This window comes from Ceratosolen solmsi, unplaced genomic scaffold, assembly GCF_000503995.2.
Source record: "Ceratosolen solmsi marchali unplaced genomic scaffold, CerSol_1.0 scaffold11, whole genome shotgun sequence".
NCBI lineage: Eukaryota > Metazoa > Arthropoda > Insecta > Hymenoptera > Agaonidae > Ceratosolen > Ceratosolen solmsi.
The window spans coordinates 7189803-7211437 of record NW_011948416.1 but is presented as its reverse complement, the minus strand read 5'-3'; the positions used below and the strand labels follow the sequence as shown (position 1 = coordinate 7211437).

General features: G+C 24.6%; 1 protein-coding gene across 1 annotated transcript; it reads right to left on the bottom strand.

Moving 5' to 3' along the window:
- Positions 1-19295: 19295 nt before the first annotated feature.
- Teh1 (tipE homolog 1 phospholipid transfer protein) lies at positions 19296-20567 on the bottom strand. The gene has a single exon (XM_011495792.1). The coding sequence runs from the start codon at positions 20270-20272 to the stop codon at positions 19349-19351; it is 924 nt and encodes a 307-aa protein (XP_011494094.1). The 5' UTR covers positions 20273-20567; the 3' UTR covers positions 19296-19348.
- Positions 20568-21635: the final 1068 nt, after the last annotated feature.

Below are 21635 nucleotides of genomic sequence, written 5' to 3'. Positions count from 1 at the left end.
TTATTACAAAGTTTTTCAATATTGCTACATTTACATTTATGTATTTTACATGAACTGATTAAATGAACAGGAAAAATAATGTCACAATATGATTAGATTTAATTAGATTAATGATTAGATTTAATCGTAACAATAAAAAAGAATAGATAGTTAAGAAAAATATAAAAAAAATTCTCTTTTCGTATGAACCTAAGAGTTTTTTTTGTATTTTATCTGTCAACTTTAGTGGCAGACATATGTTGACTATTTTATTACTGTTCTATGTTGTAAATCGGCGATTTTTCTATTTTAAAAAATAATTCATTTCATTGTATAATTAAGAAAGTTGTTATTTCAATGCAATAAAATTAATTAAATATCTTAACTTATTTGAATAATTCCATCAGCTCTTCTACATATATTATATATAATTTCTTCTCATACACCTGTATAAATAATAAGTACAGCTTGGTTTTTACATTTCATACATCTTTATATTCGTTTTTACAAACGATTGTCTTTCAAAAAATCAAAATTCTAGATACGATTACTTTAAATAACATAGATTATAGATAAAGAGAGGAATCAAATGAAAAGGTAATAGAGTTTCTGAATTTTCTCTATTTTGCTACTGCCGTACTCTAGAAATCAAGAAATAGAGTGTTGTTCCTTGTCCGGTGATAGAGAATTTCATATACACTATTTCATATTGCTTTCATCTTCTTTTCTCTTTGTCAGAATCTCATATTTTCCTCCATTGGATCGTATACCTATGTGCAATATCCCAATGCAGCTCACATATTGTAAAATAAGTACATAAAGTGGAAAATTTCACAATCCAATAACTGTTTTTTCACAATCCAATACCTACGCAAGTGGTTTCTGAATACTTTTTGTATTAGTAGCTTCACATCCTACGTCAAAATCTTTTTAAATAATATCTTCTTATATTTTACAAAAAGTTAGAAATTTATCAGAGAATATTGACTTTACAGAATTTATCCAATTTGCGTTATTTGCATTAAATTTTAATTACTATTATGACATTTATATATGTATCCACATCAAATTAATAGCATTAATTTATTAAAGATGCGCTTTAATTTAGAATTATAACAATTTTCTAATTTCTAATTAATATTCTGAAACTACTTATACATGGCTTTAAATAACTTAATATTTTTAATATAATTCTTATAATTGCATGATTAATATAATCAATTAAGATTGGATAAAATCATAGTTGCAATGGTTAATAAAATACATTTTTATTTTTTATTGATATTTTTATAATAATACCATCATAAATTAAAAATATATTTTACACACTTTTCATATAAATAAATTTTTATTAAATTTTCTTACATTGTTAATATAAATTAATTTAACGAAATCAAAATAATGTATTTTATGTAGGACCTTGATCGAATTCCAAATTATACGAATAATAAAATTAAAAAGTACTTTATAAACATATTATGAAATTGGATGTGAGCCCACTTGCAGGTGGAGTGGGGGTGGTATACGCGATCTAAAAAGATATATATATATATATATATATATATATATATATATTCGGATAATTACTAAATAACTACACCTCCGTGTAATATATTATAGATTTGTTATAGATATCATCGGCTAGCGATTAAAAATATAGCAATTAATGTATAAGAATCTGTCTTTTGTACTTCCTTAAAACATATAAGATAATTTCTATGAAAGATGCGTGGAATGAATCGATTAAGCAATAATTTTTTATTCAAATAAATCATATAAAAATCATTTTATGTACAATATGCAAAAAAATCCATTAAAATAAAAATTAATATTTCCAACAATAATTAAACAACTATACTTTTGATATCTATATTAATTGTTAATATGTAATGTGTAAATATTATTTTCATTTTATTTTAACAAAACTCTTTGTGTTCTTAAATACATTATATCTATTTTATGAGAGAAAAGGATCTTTACGAAATTTCAATATATAATATTGTATATTTTTAATTGCTATCAAAGATATTAAAGATTTTCTATTAATATTTGGTTTATAAATTACAATATCAGTTTATTATTATATTAGGTACAAGGTATTATATCTTACTTGTATAAGTAAGTAAAATAAGACAAATGTAAATTTATCTACAAGTTAATTTAAAATTTATTAAGTAGTTTAATATATATATATATATATATATATACATATATAGTTATATAATTTATTAGAAATGAAAATTTGTTATTTATAATTAAATTAATAATTAATAAATAATTTTATAAATTTCTAAATTTTATTAGTAAAATTGTATATTTGTATCATTGCAATTGTATGAGATACAATATTGTATATTCAACAAAACAATATAAAAATATTGAGAACCTTTTTAATATTGAAGTTTAATATTATTTTATTTTAATGTATAAAAAACAAAGACATAGTATAGAAAATAAATCAAAATAAAACATTGAAGAAAAAATTAATTTATTCATAGCAGAATAAATTGACTAATAATACTATATTCAAAGAATGCATCACTCATCTTATCATTGCATCTATCTACTAATTAAAAATTAGAAAGATATTTGTTATTATTATATGTATATATATTCTGAGTATAAAAGGATACAATGCTAAATAAAAAGTATCTTAATTTACCCTTAAAACTTCGCGTTTTCGAAACAAGTTACATTTCCGACATCTATATATTCTTTCTTTATGATATTATGAATATCCTAATAATAAAATGCATTAAAATTTTGTAGAAAAAGATTGCTTAGAAGAAATATTTAAAATTTCCGTTAAAACCTAAGTAAAGTATAATTTAAAAGAATTATATATATATATATATATATATATATATAAAATGAAATGTTTTCATAAAATGACATTAATTTATATCTAGAAGTAATTAAATAAAATTTGAAAAATAGCTAATAGATAAAGTTCAAAAATAAAATATTATGGATTTTGAAATATAACAGCTATAACATTTGATAAAGTATAATTAAGCGTGATAATTTTTTCAAATATATTTTGTAATATGTAATCTTCAGTAATGATATTTTTTAATAATAAAAAATAAATAAAAAATAACGAGCATATTATCATTTATTTATAAAAAAAGCTTATAAAATAAAAGTCGCATGGAATACATTTTTGTGTACATTTCTTAATAAAAATAATGAGTTGTATAGTTCATTATTTTATGCTCTTCTTTAGAAATCTAGCAACATAGTTATTTATTTCATAGTAATTTAAAGACATTTTGAAATAAATATAAATATATCAAATATAATGAAAAAGAAAATTAAGAAATCGGTATATTTCATATTACTGGGTAAATAAGTAAAATGTTGGATCGTTTTCAGATTGTTTACGTGGCGAAATATGAAAAAGAATTTTATAAAACTTTTTGAATCGAATTCAATTAAAATATTGACTTTTCTGTGCTTTAATAATATTAGATCAATTAGAATTATTTTATTTTAATAATATAGATATTTCATAAGTATGCCTTTTGAAGTTATGGTGAGGTTGATTAATACAAACATGTTTTAGCTTAACAATTTTTGTTTAAAATTTTCGTTACTTTTCTTTATACTTTCTAAATTTAGATATTTGCAAATGAATTTTCTTTTCGAATACTAAACCATATTCCTGGTAATTCAGTAAATTCCTTAGAGACTAATATACGTGTGCATTAGTGTTATACTGGGTTGATCGATGAATACAAATTTAAAAGTACAAAACATCGTCAACATATATTCAATAAAGATTTCATATTCACGAATATAGTTACAATACATAAACACATACACACACACACATATATATATATATATATATATATATATATATATATATATAATTCTTTTAAATTATACTTTACTTAGGTTTTATTTAAATATTTCGTATAAATATAGAAATCGATCTAAAATATAATTTCATATAATATTTTTTTACTAGAATTAAAAATAGCACTAATAACATATATGAAGTTGAATATTAACTTTTTCTGCAGCAACAAAACTAAATTAAAAATTAATTTGACTTATATTTACGTTTGAATATTACATGTGGGATTTACAAAGTTTTTTCATTCGAATTTCAGTGAAATCTTTATCAAGTTTCATTGTATTGGTTCTTACTTATAACATTAAAGTCTATTTGATTACTTCAAATACAAAAGAATGGCAAATATTACTTAAAATAGAAATAACTTTTAAAATTTAACAATATCATCTTGCCATTATATTCTATTTAAAAATAGAATATCTTCATATAAGCACATGTACAATGGAATAATAATTTTTTTAATTCTCTTCGATGCTCAAATTAGCTCAGCACCATACATTCGATCGTCCTTTTTTTAGTTTCTGAAATAATTAATGTTTATTCCGTCCTTATTAACTTTGTAAATTAATCGATTCTCAATAAATATTATGAATATCATATTTTCATTAAACAATCGGCAAAGTCTCATTATTTTCAACAAAATTGGAAAAATCCTCTCTTTAACTATTTCATGTGGGACTAAAAATTGTTTGAACATATATAAATTCTACGCTGAATAATCTGCAAAAGGAAAAGCGAAAGGAAGAAAGAATGAAAGAAAGAAAGAAAGAAAGAAAACAAAGAGTTCTGCAAAACAATCGGCCATATCTTGGCATCGCAAACTCATTGATTTACTTGGCTAGACTACGGCAACACAAAGCAAAAACCAGATTCACCACCTTAGTTCCCTAGGATTACAACAACACAATCCATAACTAAAGCGGGTTTGCGGGTTTGCGACGATCGTTCGAAAGGGTCATTTCAATGTCCTCGATTCCTAGCACCACGTCGGTGTGCGCATACCATAGACTTGCGAACCTTATCTCGGAATATGTCGTTACCAGCAGTGGCCCCATCGCTAGTAATAAATTTACGGCGGAGTGACGCTTGCGCGGCTGATGCACTCGCGAAGTGAAAACAAAGAGTGACCGAGGTCACAACGACAGGAGGACAACGCACTTTGAAGAATCGATCACTGCAATTAACGCAGAATTCTAATATTTCGTTATTAATTTAGGTCACGAGCTAATACTCGCATTTTCATGCAGCTTTTATTATCTAAATTTCTCGTAGGTTGTGAATGGAATAAAAGCGTCGGTTGCACTCATCACTGTTCTGCCTGTTACAAATTTTCATTTTAAATGCCATTCATTTTCTTAAAACATTAAAGATAAAACTTAATTTGTATATTATAAATTTCTCGACTTGATGAAAGATTCGACAATTGCAACTGGAGAGAGTTAATAAACGAATAGGCCAATTCTATTATTCTACTCGAATAAGCAATAAAAACTAATCAAATTAAATACCTTTTGTTAATATAAATATTTAATTAATATACTTTTTATTAATATGATGAAAAGTAATAAATTTAAATAATTTCTTAATTAGAATTTTAATATAAAAATCCTTGATGCAAAATGCAATATTTCAAGCTATTTATATTTTATATTTGATAATAATAATGAATTGATATGTGGTGATGAACTTTTGTAAATTAACAGTATCCAATGATAAAATATATTAATGCATTGGAAATAAATATTTAGCCGAAACAGTTCAACCGTATTATATATTACTATATACAAAACATTGCAATTTATTTAAGATCGAATTATAATTGAAACTTATTGAATTAGTTGATCGATTTTTAACGATAATTTTCTCCCAAGTTAAATAGTTTATAAATGATTGCTTATTTTAATTAACTAGTATGATTGTTCGATTCGAAAGAATAATATGTATCAAGAGACCGTCATATAAGAATTTTAAAACGTTTTCCAGAACGAAATATAAATTCTTATATAGCAAGTAATAATATGGAGTAATTTCTAAAATAATAAATAAGTCTTTTATATTGTTTAATTGTTACTTTCATTATTATCGTTTAGAAAAACCATAGCTCTGAAAATTATTATTAATTTTAATTTATTAATATGTTGTGTTCATTAATAACTTTCGTAGAAAAATTATAATGTATTTTTAGTTTTTCTAGTATAGCGAAGATATATAATAATGCATACATAAATAAAAAGTTATATTTGCGTATTTATAATGTTAAATATGATTATTTTCAATATGTTCTTCTATATTTAATTCAATAGCTTGATATCTATAAATAGCCTATTTGTACTTGAAAATAAATAATTACAATATTTTATTCAGATTAAAAATTTACACATCTACTTTTTGTTTATCTAATTGATAATAAGGTTCTATTTCTAAGAAGATTACTTTTTTTTTTATTTCTATTTCTATTTTATAAGAAGATATCTGTTTGACAACAATATTAATCTATATGTTAAGTAATCTACGTTTAATATCAATAATACTATGTTAATATAGAAATACCTAGGAAATAAATTATTGCATAAAAATAAAGGTCATTTTTAGAAATACTCATCCAAATAGCACATACATTATCTTAAATTATTATAAATCAAAATAATGTAAAATCAATTTTTCGTAATATATAGCTGTTGTGAAACAGTTTTTTGTCATCGAAAATATAATTGTGATTATAAAAACAATTTATCTTCTGAAATATCATCTTCCGCTTAGTAATTAAAAATAATTATGAATAAAACAGTATATATAATGATTTTTCACAATATTTGTACAATATTGTGTAAAATTTAAAAGAAAATACGGCGGTGGACTTAAACTACAAAATAAATTGATAGTAACAATCGCTATATTTATTCTCTATTGTTCAGTAGAGGTTTTAGATATTTGGAATCCTAATTTTCTCACGTTTCATTCAAATAGGCGTTGAATCATAATTCTAAAAAAATCAATAATAAAATGGGTTTAAATTAATACGTGAATATTTGATATCAAAATAATGCTCAATACGTACCAAATTCTAAATATTTTAAATTCCGAAAAATAATCAAGAAATCGAGTATTGATATAATACTATTATAAAATATTACATATATTAATATAATAATATTAACAAAATACCGTTATAATAATGTTGTAGCAGCATCTAAAATAAAATAAATAAAGTGCCAATAATAAAATTGGCAATGCAATAATTCTTAATTTAAAATAGTATGAACTGATATTTGTATGAGATGATATCAATTAAAGATGATAATTTCCATAGCATACGAGGCAGTAAAAGATATTAAATCTTCGTAAAGCTGAAACGAAAGAAAAATCAGTTTTTATGTTAAAAATATAAAATTGTATGATTTAATTATTTTTATCAAAAAATGAAATATATATTTTTTTCCCCATTGGTTCGAACGGAATATCTAAACTAATAAAAAGGAGAAGGTAATCATTTTGAAAGTGCACCAAGTAAGATACGGAAAGATAAATAAAAAGGTCACGAAATTGATCAGTAGCATAATGCTAATATGAATTTATTACTTTTGAATAATTTAAAATATGACTTTATATGTATATAAAAATAATTACGTTTCTGAATATTAGACGAGATTATGTGAAAAATAGTAAATTAAGTTTAATGTGGCATTAGTATGTATTGAGTAGTAGGGAATGATGATACTTCAGAAATTTCTTATGTAATTAGAAATTATTTACGTTCCTTTTAGATAATGAATTTGATTATTTATAATCATTATAATTTCGTGAAAGTATAAAGTTTCACATAAAATATAGGTAATATTACGGTGCTAATTATTATTTTCCCTTCCCTCGGTAAATTTATTCAGCTAATTTGATTTCTTAATTTTTTTTTCACTGCGAATTAAGAAAAATTAATAACCAACAAATCTGCGTGTAAATAAGATATTTACAATGTATTCTTTTAAGATACGACATTTGATAATAGCATGATGGCTTAAATTTTTTAATTTACTATTAGATATATTAATAACTTAGGTAATTAAAGCAATTATCGTTAATATTATCCAAATTTTACTATGAAATTTGACAAAATATTTCAAACCAATCAAATCAATGTTTATTAATTATTATTAGCCAGATTATTAAAATCAAAATTTTCACCTTGATTGAAAATAATAATAATATACAATGAAATTATATTTATAAAAAAATTACAATAAAAATAATAATTACAATAAAATTCGTCAAGAACTATACGATAATTTTATTTAATTTCCCTTAAAATATAGTAGCAGATAGTAGTAGCACATAAGTTATTATAACTTCACGATATAGAATTACATGAAAATTATTTATAAAAAGCTATAATATAGGAAGCAAAATGAAGTACTTTAATCAGCGAATCGACGACCATTGGTATGAATTTACATGCTCTAATCATCCTAATGAATTTAAGTTGGTTAAGCATCTGTTAATTTGAGAATTTATTGAGCTGTATGGCTATTAAATTATATAGAAAAGATTTATATATATATATATTAAGAATAAAATTTGTATTTGAATTTATGTGAGATAGAATTGTTCATTAAAATTTTCTTTCAAAGATTATTAACATGAACATTTAAACATGAATACAGAATCAAAGATGCTTTTAGCATTGTAACGTAATATTTATTATACCACTTTTATGAATAGATACACTTTAATCACATAACTATGCTTTCTCTTATATTAGATAAATGTAATAAATAGTGCGAGTCTACAAGCCCTTTCGATATTGAACCATGGGACTATTTATTTTGCAACTATCTGCCCGACGACAACATGTATTGAATCGTCACCTTACACACATCTAAAGCTCTCGTAATTTATTAGTTTTATACGCTGTTGATGAGGTTACGTGTCCAGTATCATTTTCAGCATATTTACGAATATTTTCGTCGATATTGCCTAATAGATTATGAAATTCGTATATTTTATTGCAAAATTTATTTTATAAAAGATATACTAATTTTCACATATAAAAAGAGTAATAAAAAATAATAAAAGTCATTTAACGAAATTGCAAAAGTATTAAAAATTTTATGAATTATTAAAATCTCAGATAATATAGAGTAACACAATTTACAGTTATAAAGATACATAATCATAATGAGTATGAATAAATTAATTATTTTCGTTTTTTATCGATAATAAATGGATAGTGATAAGCAAAAATATATTATCTAAGAATTTGTTAATGAATTTGATATTTTATGAAATTCTTCCATCGATTAACTGAATGATAAAATTTTAATATAATAATTCGTTCATTTTGTCGAATTATTAGGAAATAAATATAGAGGTTACACGATAGATAAAAATTATATACTCTTTCAATATATTCACAGATATAATTGATTTTTCTTACTGTATGCTTATTAATTTTAGAACTATATGTGCACTTATAAATTGACTATCAAGATAGTGACCTCCCGCTCAGATATGATGGTAAACGTTTCTTCAATAGTCAAGCAGTAACATGCGAGTGTACGTGTACGTATGTAGGGAGATTTATGAGAGCGAAGAGCACGAACATTATAACGATTTATTACATAGTCTCTAAATAGCTCGTAAAAAATTATTGATAAAAATAAATTAGTGTGCATAAAAAAAAGCATTTTGTCTAATGCTCGAGTCCAAGTATAGTCGGCAGTTGGAGACAAAAAAGAGGTTGCCACGATCGATTTGAGGACACAATCCGGTGAACGGATAGTAACAGCAGCCAACGTTACGTGTTAATATCAAGACAGACGAAACATCAATGTCATTAAATTTAACGCTATTGTAAACAAAGTTTCTTACGACATTCGTTACTGAATAAATGTGGCACCAACTTTTTCAATTTTTTCCTATAATAAAAAGTGACTGTTTAGCTGGCATCTAATCAACGGAAATAAAAGCAATTATTCACAATATATTCCAGTCGATTATTATTTTATTTAATTGGCTATATAAATAATAAAAAAAAAAGAAATAAATAAATAATAAAAAAAACTACTTTATGAGATATTGCTTAGCAAAAATTTAAGGTAGTATTAATAGATTGACTACTTCAGAAATTTGTTTATACTTATTTTAAAATGAAAGCTTGATGAAATAAATGATTTTTAGTGTTTAATTTTTCTATGAAAATGTACTGTATGTTTCTATTATTTATATTTAAGTTACAGATTCGTAAATTTTTTTTTTCATATGTTTCTCGTATTTCTTTTTTAAGAATTTTTTTATTAAAAAATTGTGAACATAGTTTATGTAATTTGTAATTAATATTATTTTGAAATTCATATAAACTATATGGTAATATATAAACATTGAAAGAAATGGATAAGAATAAACAAAATTCAAAGATGCAAATATTTATTATTTTGCTATAATTTATAATTAATTATTATTCCGAATAGTACAGATATAATAGAATTTTTTTATCCTCTTCTGTTAAAAATATTTTACATATACAGTTATCCTGTTTCTAGTATCATCAATATTTTTTTGCAACATCTAATTTCGTTTATCAATTACTTTCATCTTCATTGAAATAAAGCAATTTTCAAAAAATGTTGAAATATTTCTATTTAACATTAATTGGAAATTAAATTATCGTTACCTAAGTATTGAAATTAAAATAATTATAAGAATACTTTTTAATAAAGCTATATTAAAATGTTATAAAATATTATTCACACTAATATTAAAATCGTAAAAAAGATAATCGACGATATAATTAATTAATGTTATTCATGCAGAAATTTAGAAAATGGATATCCGAAAAATTAATATTCATATATGAAATGTTAAAAAACTTCATAATGTAACATGTATAATAGTAATAGATTAATTCTCAGAATATGCAATAATTATAATTGTACCTACCTCCTTATATCTATTATTTATTAATGTCATTATATTAAATTTGTAAAAATAATCTTTAAGTATATGAAAATTCGAAATTAATTAAATATTTTTTACTACTATATAAATATAGTATAGTATAAAGATAATGTCATTTAGGTAATTTTATTTAATAATAATTTAAAATTAAAGGAAATTAAAACTTTAAATAATATTTGTCAAAATTCAAACAATTATTTAAATTATAAATTTTGCAATATTATTAAAATATTGTATAAGCAAAAATAAAATATTATAACAAATATTCTTATATAAATTTTTTGTGAATCAGAAAAATATAAAAATTACTTATTACATGGTAAAGTATAAGAAAGACAATTTATTGATATTTATTGTAAGCAAAAAAACTAAAGATTTTATTAAATTATATTACTTAATAATTTAGAATACATATATATTTATATACATGTATATATATATATATACATAATATAATAAGAGGTCGAGAGAAAAAATATAAATTTAAAATGAACATTCACAACAATTGATCAAGTATTTTGCATGAAGAGAGAAAAGGAAATAGAGAGAAAGGAAATTTCCAGTATTCGTCTTGTACTTCAAGTCGCGGCTCCCGACTGGAAACTATTTTATTCCTACACTTGGCTCGTAAATATTTAACTACGCTGTTAAAGTAAAAAAAAACTATCGTTTACTTGTTTGTGTATTATTTCTAAGAGCCAGAAAATACTCAAACGACGACAATTAAAAAGAATTTACTTTTACTACATTTTACGGCAATAAAGGAATCGACTTATAGTCTTTTCTACGACTTTTCTCGCACTCTTTCTCTTTTTCTCTCTCCCCCTCTCTCTCTCTCTCTCTCTCCCTTTGAGACTCTGTTCTTCTTTCTCGCTCCCGTTTTCCACTCAATAATTTTCTTGCGCTGCCTCATTTTAATACTCTCAGACTCTACTTTCTCTCTCTCTCACTCTCTCTGTCTCTCTGCCTCTCTCTCTCTCTCTCTCTCTCTCTCTCTCTCTCTCTCCTTTATTTATTTTCGCTGTTCGATGAACATGATCGTTTTTTCGCAGGAAATTGACAATAAAACGACTAATTTTGTAATTATTAATCGGATATACATTCGTTGTTACATTAATAATCGTCACATTTCCTTCAGATCATCGTAATAATATATTATGTGTGGCTATGAGGCGTTTGATTTGATGAAATTTAGATCAGACATTAATAGTCAAACTTATTGGTAATGTTTATGTGCATGATTTTCATATATAAAATTTCTTTTTAATTTTTCAAAAATTAATCAATTTTATTTGCATGTTCATGTACAATATCCGTGTGAGTAATTATGTACGAAATTTTCAAATTTTGTTACAACATTAAAATTAAATTGATAATAATATGAATACACGTGCAAACTTATAAGTATTATAAGGGCATTTAAATAATTCTCTAATACTTTTGTCTTAATCAATATATGTGAAATTTTAATTATTTATTTATATATTTAGAGTCCTAGATTTGTAATTGTTAGAATTTTAGTTCAAATACTAAATTTATCCGTTACTTCTATTTGAAAAGAAAATATTTTTTAAGTATTTCATATTATACCATAAAATAATAAGTATTAGGTTATATGCGATAATGAGTTTGTTGTACACTTATAAGTTATAAAAGACGTTAAATTTTTTTTGCATATAAATGTTTAAAGATTCTTCAGTTTTTTGGTCCATTATTAATAAATAGTATAAAACTAAATAAATCTATTTTTGCGCATCATTTAATAGTTACATTATGATACTTTTAAATTTTTAATATTGTAAATATTAGATTCATATTTTGTTTTTAATTGTATAATTTAATTAATTATAAATATTATTTCAGACAATACAATTTATGATTATTCGTAACTAATGATAACATATATTATGTAAATAATATATTATTTGCCTAATTTTTCATAAGTAATTTATTAAATTTTTCATAGAAATTTAAACAATTATAAAATTTTAGGATACGTAAATTAACTACTGTAATTTACTTTAACATTAAACATTTGATATTAAATATTTTTCGATATAATGCTTGTCATTGGTGCAATACTGCTTTATTTATTTAAGTTATTTACTATGGTATAATTTTAATATTATATGTATATTTATAATACATTAAGAAAAATATAATTGGATAAATGGATAAAAAAAATGATATTATTAAAATACTATCTAATAGAACATATTATACATTTATTAAACATATATTCAAATAATTTTCATTGTGATAAGGATTATGTAGATGTATTTTATAGATAACGAAGTATACGTTAAAAATTATATTAGGATAAGAATTATATATGAAATAAGAATATAAATAATAAAATATAATTGATAAAGTGATATAATATCATAATAGAAATGTAAATTATTATATTTGCGAGAAATTTTTCATCAATTTTAATACGTTTTATTCAACAATTCATCAAAATTATGTTTGATCTAAATCAATTTTTATTCAAATATGGAAAAAGATATTACATGAAAGTCATAGACGCTTGTCATATTTATATATTTTTTTTATAGAGAATAATGAATTTTCAGTAACTTTTTATAAAGTCGGATTGTTCAGAATGTTTCAATTATTCTTAGATTATTCATTGTTAACGTTAGTTCTATTTCAATTTTAATTTTATGTTTCACTTTACATTTTAAAGTTCGTTTGCGTTCATTTTTATCTGACTTATTCGGAAACAACTGTGACATTTCATGAAACTTGTTATTGATAGACATATAATATATAATTAAAACTCAAATAAAAATACTTCATTAGCTATAATATCTTTATTTTTATTTGTTCGTTCAAAAATAAATAGGATGGATTTCAAACGACATTTTACTAATTTTATGAAAAGTATTAATAATTTTGTAGATTCACATTTATTCAAATATTTCTATAAAATTTGTATATAGTTTCCAATAATAATTTTCTTCGTTCTTATTCTAACTTTGTTAAGATAAAGTTTTAAGTAGTTCAAGTGTTTATACTTTTACCACTTATATCTTCTGTACTATAATTAAAAGTTTTACTTAAAACACTTAAATACGTTATTCAATATTTATTTGTACATTTTATAAAAACATGGTAATTTAAATGATGTTATTTAAAAACTATATTTTGTCGGCAATATCTTTTATAATGACGGTGCATCATTATTGTACAAAACAGAAAAATTCAATAAATTGATTTTATTTGGAATTGTAATTCTATATCATTAGTTATATTTTAATATTGAAATAATTTAATAAATTGAAGTATATGAAAGTATTTTTTACAAATTTTCTTTTCTTTTATCTATTATAATTACAATTACTTATATAATGCTCCATGTATAAGAAAATTTCAATACATTAATAGAATAATGACCTATAAAATTATCTCAATTCTTTACATATAATTTTATCTTATATAAAGTAAACGTTCTGCAAGTTCACTTATTTTATATAACTTCAATTTAATCCAATAACATCAAATTGATGTCATTGGCAAACATCTAACAATTAGGTTTATTCATTAATTCAAGAGTAACACAATTAAAGCTGTATAATTTTTTTTTTCAATTTTCATTAAAAATTTCCTATTACAAAAGCAATATTATTTATAAAAAGTTTATTCATGAGTTTATTTAACGTTATGTAATAGAGTAATAGTACAGATGTAAAAATAAACTTAGAAAAGTTAAGGGGGATGTAAGCACATTTAGATTTCTACGCGTACATACGTACGTTAAGTTACTTATATTTTTACAACTTAAGTTATAGATTAAATATTCACATATATAAATGGCTAATTATTTGTTATTCTTCTATTATGATTATCGAGTCAATGTAATCATTAGAAATTAACAGAAATAGTTTTATTATTGGAGTTATTATATTTTGTTCTTGAATTACTTTAAATAAAAAATTTTTGTTAACAATGTTTCATTATATATTTAAAAATTATCATAATTGTGATATTTCGTATAAGTCTTAGCGTATTATTTTTCAATTAAAATGATCTGTACTTATTTTAGAATAAGCATATGTTCTCGTAAATGTTAAATATCATTTATAAATTATATATTAAATATATTAAAAATTGCATAATAATTTTAATACGAATAGTTAATTAGTATTTGAAATTTCAAGAATTATTATTTCGAAAATTCCGTATAATTTTTTAAAAGCTTCTTCAATTTACAGATATAATAAAATAAATATCAAATATAATAAAATATGGAAGAAATTATATTAATCGATTCATTTTTTATTATTCAAAAATATGATCATATTAATGGACTAAATAATATAATTTTATAATTATTAACTCTAATTGAATTAAACTACTTTGTATCAATAAGGCAATTTTATATCATATAACATTATTTTACAAAAATATAATGTTAATATTATAGTAAATATAATGTAAATACTGTAGTATCAGCTTTAGATATTAAATATTCAGATTTTAAATATTTATTTAGTTTTTAAAAGCATACTTAATGGCAAAATTATAAAACATTATAATTATTTGTGAATACAGTTTTCAGTATAAAAAAATAAAGTAAAATAAATTTATGTAACCGTGAATTAAATATTGATATAAATATGTTACCGTTATTAATGTAGTATTAATTTAATAGAATATACAATTATTATATATTATTCATGGAAATATTAATAACATGTGATTTCAAATTTATACACTTGTGCATTAATATTCACATAATAGAAAAATTGAACACGGTCACAGCAAAAAAACAAATCTTTTTTGTTTAATTCTACCTCTTTTAAATTGCATAAGTTTTACTAATATGTATTATTATTAATTTTACATATTCAAAATGAAATTATATTATTGTTAGTTTGAAAATAGAATATTTTTTAATTATAACTTAATATTCCTACGGATGGAGAGTAATGCATTTTGATTTATATTATTGTTTATTGTTTTCTTTTAATCTCCTATTCTTACATTTTTGTAATCAGAATTTCTTACATAATATATAACCAATGAAAACTTATGGAATTATGTAGTTGTTCCGCTTCTACCCTCTCTTCTACCCTGCCATTCCATATATATATATATATATATATATATATATATATATATATAGAAAAATTACCCAAACATAATGAAAACATAAAGAAAGCGGGTTTCAACAAAATTTAACATTATTACTTTTCATTTAAGAATAATGATCCAAAACTTATTTGTTTGCCTTTTTAATACGAATTTTCAATTCAATGAATAAGATATGATGCGCAGAGTATATGAAAGCTCATCAAAAATATGATATAAGATTTTTTAATTACAAAAATTTTTAAATATATAACGTATAAGAGAAACATATATGCTTAATTCACATTGGAGCTTCGCATGCACATTCCTTTGATGTGCTCTACTAACTTAATAAATTCATTTTAAAATAAAATCTCATCTATTCTTTAATGATACTTGTACGTGTTAATATTTGTTTCGTTTTTGAATTAATATTTGAAACTGATGAGTAAATATGATTGGAATGTTACAGAAAACTCAAATTGATTATACAAATTAACAAAATTACTTCCAATCAATAAACAAATGATTTTTTTTTTTAATTGAAAGATCTAAAATATTTCATGTAAGTACTTTTTAAAGTTTTTAAAATATAGGACTTAATATTTTTAGTTTAATAATACTTTATATTAATTTTAAAATAAATATTTATTTCCTATTGCAAAATAAAAAAAGAATAAATTTATTTAGATTATTTTAGAAGAATATGATGGAAAGAAACGGTATTTAAATTAATGCATTATTTCTCAAATTCATAGATTTTATATATTCATGATTGTTCAATATTATTTGATTAAATTTTATTAAATTTAAATATTATTACTATACAGATAAATAAATCTATTCTAAGTTGAGAGAAGAATAAATCGGAATATTTTTTTTAGAAAGACAAATTACTAGTTGCTCAGCTATGAGCTTGACACTTTTATTCTTTAGGACTTTACAAGGAGTTTGTTAATTAAATATTTATAAAATTTAATTAAAAATTATTCACTTGCTTTGATGAGTTTATATTTAAAAGGAACATAAAATATTGCCTTCTAAACTGTAAAACAGCGATATTAAAAGTGTGAATTAAAATATGAATAATCTGTTTAATAAAGGAAAATAAATAAAAATGAAATTATATTTAGAGTTATTTGAATTAGAGAAACTAAAGTGGAATCTTTGTTATATATTAATTGGGAAACAAATATAATTATAACTAACAAACTAACATTGTTAATTTTATGGATTTAATATGAAAATGAGATTTTATTATTTTTTCAATATTTTATATAATCTGAACTGTGTATTTTGTATATTTTATTTTGTATTTTATTTTTTCAGAAAATCATGAAAATCAAGATTTCGTTAGAAGTGTGTTACTAACTGTACTTTATGAATAACGTTTGAGATAAAAAAAATCTCTAACGTATTTAAACTAAATTTTCACATTGTTTGAATAAAGTGAGTAACACAATCCTTTAAAAATAATCTTAATATATAATATTAATAAAATTAATTTAACGAAGTACGATGAAATAAAAATTTTTTTATGTACATAGTACTGCATCTTCTAGATTTATCGTTTAATAAGTAAGAATAAGTAATACGACTTATTTGGGATAAAAAAATTTCTAGTCTATTTTACAAACGAAATATTTATATTTAAAAATATTTTTCATTAATCATAAACAAGAGATTCATGCATCTATCCAACTTTCTTCTATAAAACTAATTGGTCTGATGTCAATTTCTTTTATATGAAAAAAATGTGTTAAAATTGTAAAATTTAGAGTATAGTGACATGAAAGTATTGATTTAATTTTTAATTTTATTATATCTACGATTTTCATTAATCAATATTAAGTAAAAGTATTCGATACTTTAGATAATGTCAGCAGTAATCATTGTAATAATTGAGAAATTAACGACTAATTAAATATATTATCACCGACTGAAGCTTGTAAAAGATATATAAAACAGTACACTGAATTCCTAAATTTGACTTGAGATATAACATTCAGATACATCATTTTTAATCTATCGATATATTATGTATTAGAAGTGGAAACATTCATATCTTATGTATATGTAAGAAAAAAAGTGACAGAGAGAGAGAGAGAGAGAGAGAGAGAGAGAGAGAGAGAGAGAAAGACAGACAGATGCAGATAAACATATATAATATACATTTAAATCTAGTATTTTAATACTTTAATATCAATTTTTATAAATCTTTACGCAACTTTAATGTATCTAGTATTCGTAATATTGCTTAGATAAAATATTTAATCACCTAAGATTATTTATGCATATTTATGCTTAAAAGTATCTAGTTAAAAACAATTTATAGTTATTTCTTTTAAGTGAAAAATTATGTACAAATTTACACAATATTTGAAAGTCAACACATTTTTTTTATATAAAAATCAACCATACCTCAACAAGCCATAAAACAAACGCAATAATTAGTAATAATGATCACATGGAAAAAACGCTTATATAAATTTTTACACCAATCTACATAATATATAATCGATATTATTGATAAATCAATCAATCAATGATAGATGAACATAAACTGTAAGGCATGAAATCATATAAATAAATTGAAAAAGACGTTAAAAAAAAGAAAAAAATCAATATGTGATTTCTTATGAAAATGAAAAAGAAATTTTAAATATGAGAATTTTAATTGCGATTAAGTGCTGACATTTTATTCTGTTTTATCCGTTATTCTCTATATATTTGTATAGTATTTATGTAAATGCTTGAACTATAATATAGTTACAAACTTTCAATGTTCGTTGTCACTTGCTTTCATCAATTTGAGTCTTCAATAATTAATGTATACATGTTGAATTTATCAAATAACTTATATGACGATATAATATCCGCTTATCTTTAATATTAGGTAATGTAAATTTATATTACATTTAAAAAATGTACTTTTGTTTGTAAAGAATTATGTTAATAAGCATATTCTATAGCTTATGAGAACAATTGAATGCAATGTTCATTTATAATTGTCATTAACTTTAATTACATTTCAAATTCAAGACGAATTGATTTTTCAAACACACGATTGAAAATTTAGAATGATTGCCAATGTTTAGTATATTTAGGTCACAAATATATCTCTGTATGTAATATATATATATATATATATATATGCGTACATATTGTTTAAAATTACGCGGTGTAAATGTATTTTATCATAGTTTCAAAAATTCATTGAGCCTACATATGTAATGTACAACATTGAAACAACATTTTAAGGGCTTAAACAACACGTTAAGTCCGTTAAATAACATTAATGGAATGTAGAGAAAGGAAGGCGGGGGAAATGTTGCGAGAAAAACAATGATGGTAGATGAAATAATAAGCTATCGACCAATAATAAGATCGACCAATGAGCCAAAGAAAATTGGTAAAAAGACCTTTTTTCCGTGTGCAATCATTACCGATTATAAAACCTTCGCTCAAATATTCAATTCTGCGTCAATCCTGGCTGACCACGCGAAAGCCCGCCTTTATCTTACACTCACCAACGTAAAAGCATAACCACCAATACCTAAGATCATTCGGCCTTGAGGACCTGACGACCCTCCTGGACGGCGGATATCTCCTCGGCGGTGGTTGACACCTACAGTCACAGTGCATAACGCAGAGCACAGCGGTCGTCGCTAAGGTCATGACAAGGGGAGCCGCGAAGTAGTGCATGATGATGGTAACTTCGGCGTCCCTGTCGTACTCAGCCATGACAATGCTGCCGTTCACGCGGCTGTAGTAGCATGGGAACCTGGAGCCCTCGTAACCGAGCTCTCTCGTGAAATTTTCGCAGTCGACAACTGGCGGATAGCCGCATCCCTTGATATTTACCAGCAGCACCGCCTCGGTAATCTCCGGCTCGTCTACCATCCCCGCGCTCATGGCCAACGAATTCTCTCGCGCACTAGCGGACTCACTGAAATCCATTGCGTAGTCACTCTCGTTGAGAGTGGAATTAGTCCAGGGGGTATAAGTCACGTAAATGTGCGTGCACCTGTAAACCTCACTGGTGCATCCTTCTCTACAGGAGCTCCAACTGCAGTTGAACAGGCCCCAAAGGTCTTCCCTCTTGAAGGTCGTGCAAATAACCGGCTCGGGGAAGAAATCGGCGGTTAAGGTGCTGATCGCGGGATCCACGTAAAGGGGTACCAGGAATAGTAGGGCGCAACCTCCTGATATGGCAATAAGGGCCAGGCTCGACGTCGCGTAAAACGTCAATCTCTGCTTGCATGTGCGCCTCGGTGGCCGACGCTTAGCAGCGTTATAACCGAGCTCGAGAAGTTTGCGACGGCGCTGCTCTTGTTCCAGGAGCTCGTCGTGCAGCAACTGTCGGCACTTTGCATCGAGGAGTAGTTCCGAGCTTCCCGCGTGCATCGTTACACCTGGTGCTGTGGATGTAGAAGTGGATGGTACCACTGTAACTCCCGTTGATGGGCAAACGTTGCCTTCGAGTACGCGAATCGTCGTTGCTGCTTGGCGACTCTTGTTAATAGCCCGACCTGGTTTCTCGATGAAATTTTTATTAGTTGCCGGTGCTATGTCGAGGCACTCGGGATCGAGTTAGGATCAAGAGAGACGATCATTTTTAGACGCGGTACAAGTCGTAGTCGTCGTCGTCGCCTTCGTCAGGGTCGTCGTTGTCGTTGTCATCGTGGTCATCGTGGTCATCGTGGTCATCGTGGTTGTCATCGTCGTCGTCTTCGTTTTCGTCTTCGTTTTTGTTGTCTTCGCCGCAGTCGTCGCCGTCGCCGTCGTCATCGTCCTGGAAATCGCGGAGGACGATGATATTGGTTCACGATTCAACGTACAACAAGACGAATTCATTGTAAACTCCTGCATGACTAAGCTCTAGTATTGAAAAAAAGTCTCTGAAGTAATTCAATCGGTAAAACGTCAGGTGCCCAAGTATTAATAATTGATTGAAATTGTTAATGCCGTCATTTTAAAGAATCATTTAAGTAATTTGGAATTGCATTGACAGTTGAAATGTTAGAAGCGCTTTATTAAAATCATAAATATTTTATTCGTTTGTTTTATCTGTCTTGCCGTGATGGCTCAAAAAAATTTGCTCATTAAATTCAAGAATAATTGTGTATTCAAGAGACAAATTCAACATCGATTTACTTGTTCGTTGCATTTTCATTACACATATAATGATCGTGTCGATCTTCCTCCAGTCGCAAACTTTCAAATTTTCGATGCATCAACACCATATATGTATAATTAATTATTTTTATTATTGTTTAATATTATATCGCAAAACATTTTAGTCAAAACACATTTTATAGCATAAGCATTTCGAGTTGAAGGATTGATAACAAAAATGTCGAAATATCGTTCAAGCTTCGTTTTTATTAGTCCTATAATGAACATAACATCTTGGAAACTGATTTACCTGAATCTTTATTAAGATTATAATATATGAGATTAGCCGGAACAGCATACAGTTTGACAATGTACCTGCTAATACTGTTCACTTCAACTTTGTTGGTTATTCTATTTAGCATCTCATTGGTTCGAGGTTATTCTCCTTTTGGCAGGAACATGAGCTAACATAAATACACGAACACGCACAAGATCGTCAAGCTGTCAATCTTAAATGCCTTCTTATTGAATTTCTACACTTGAAATTCCAACAGAATATCAAGCATTTCATATTCCGTATAAATCCGATCGATCGTTCGATTGAGAATGGGAATATTTCAATTCTCAACTTTTGGGAACTTTTGGGCACTTT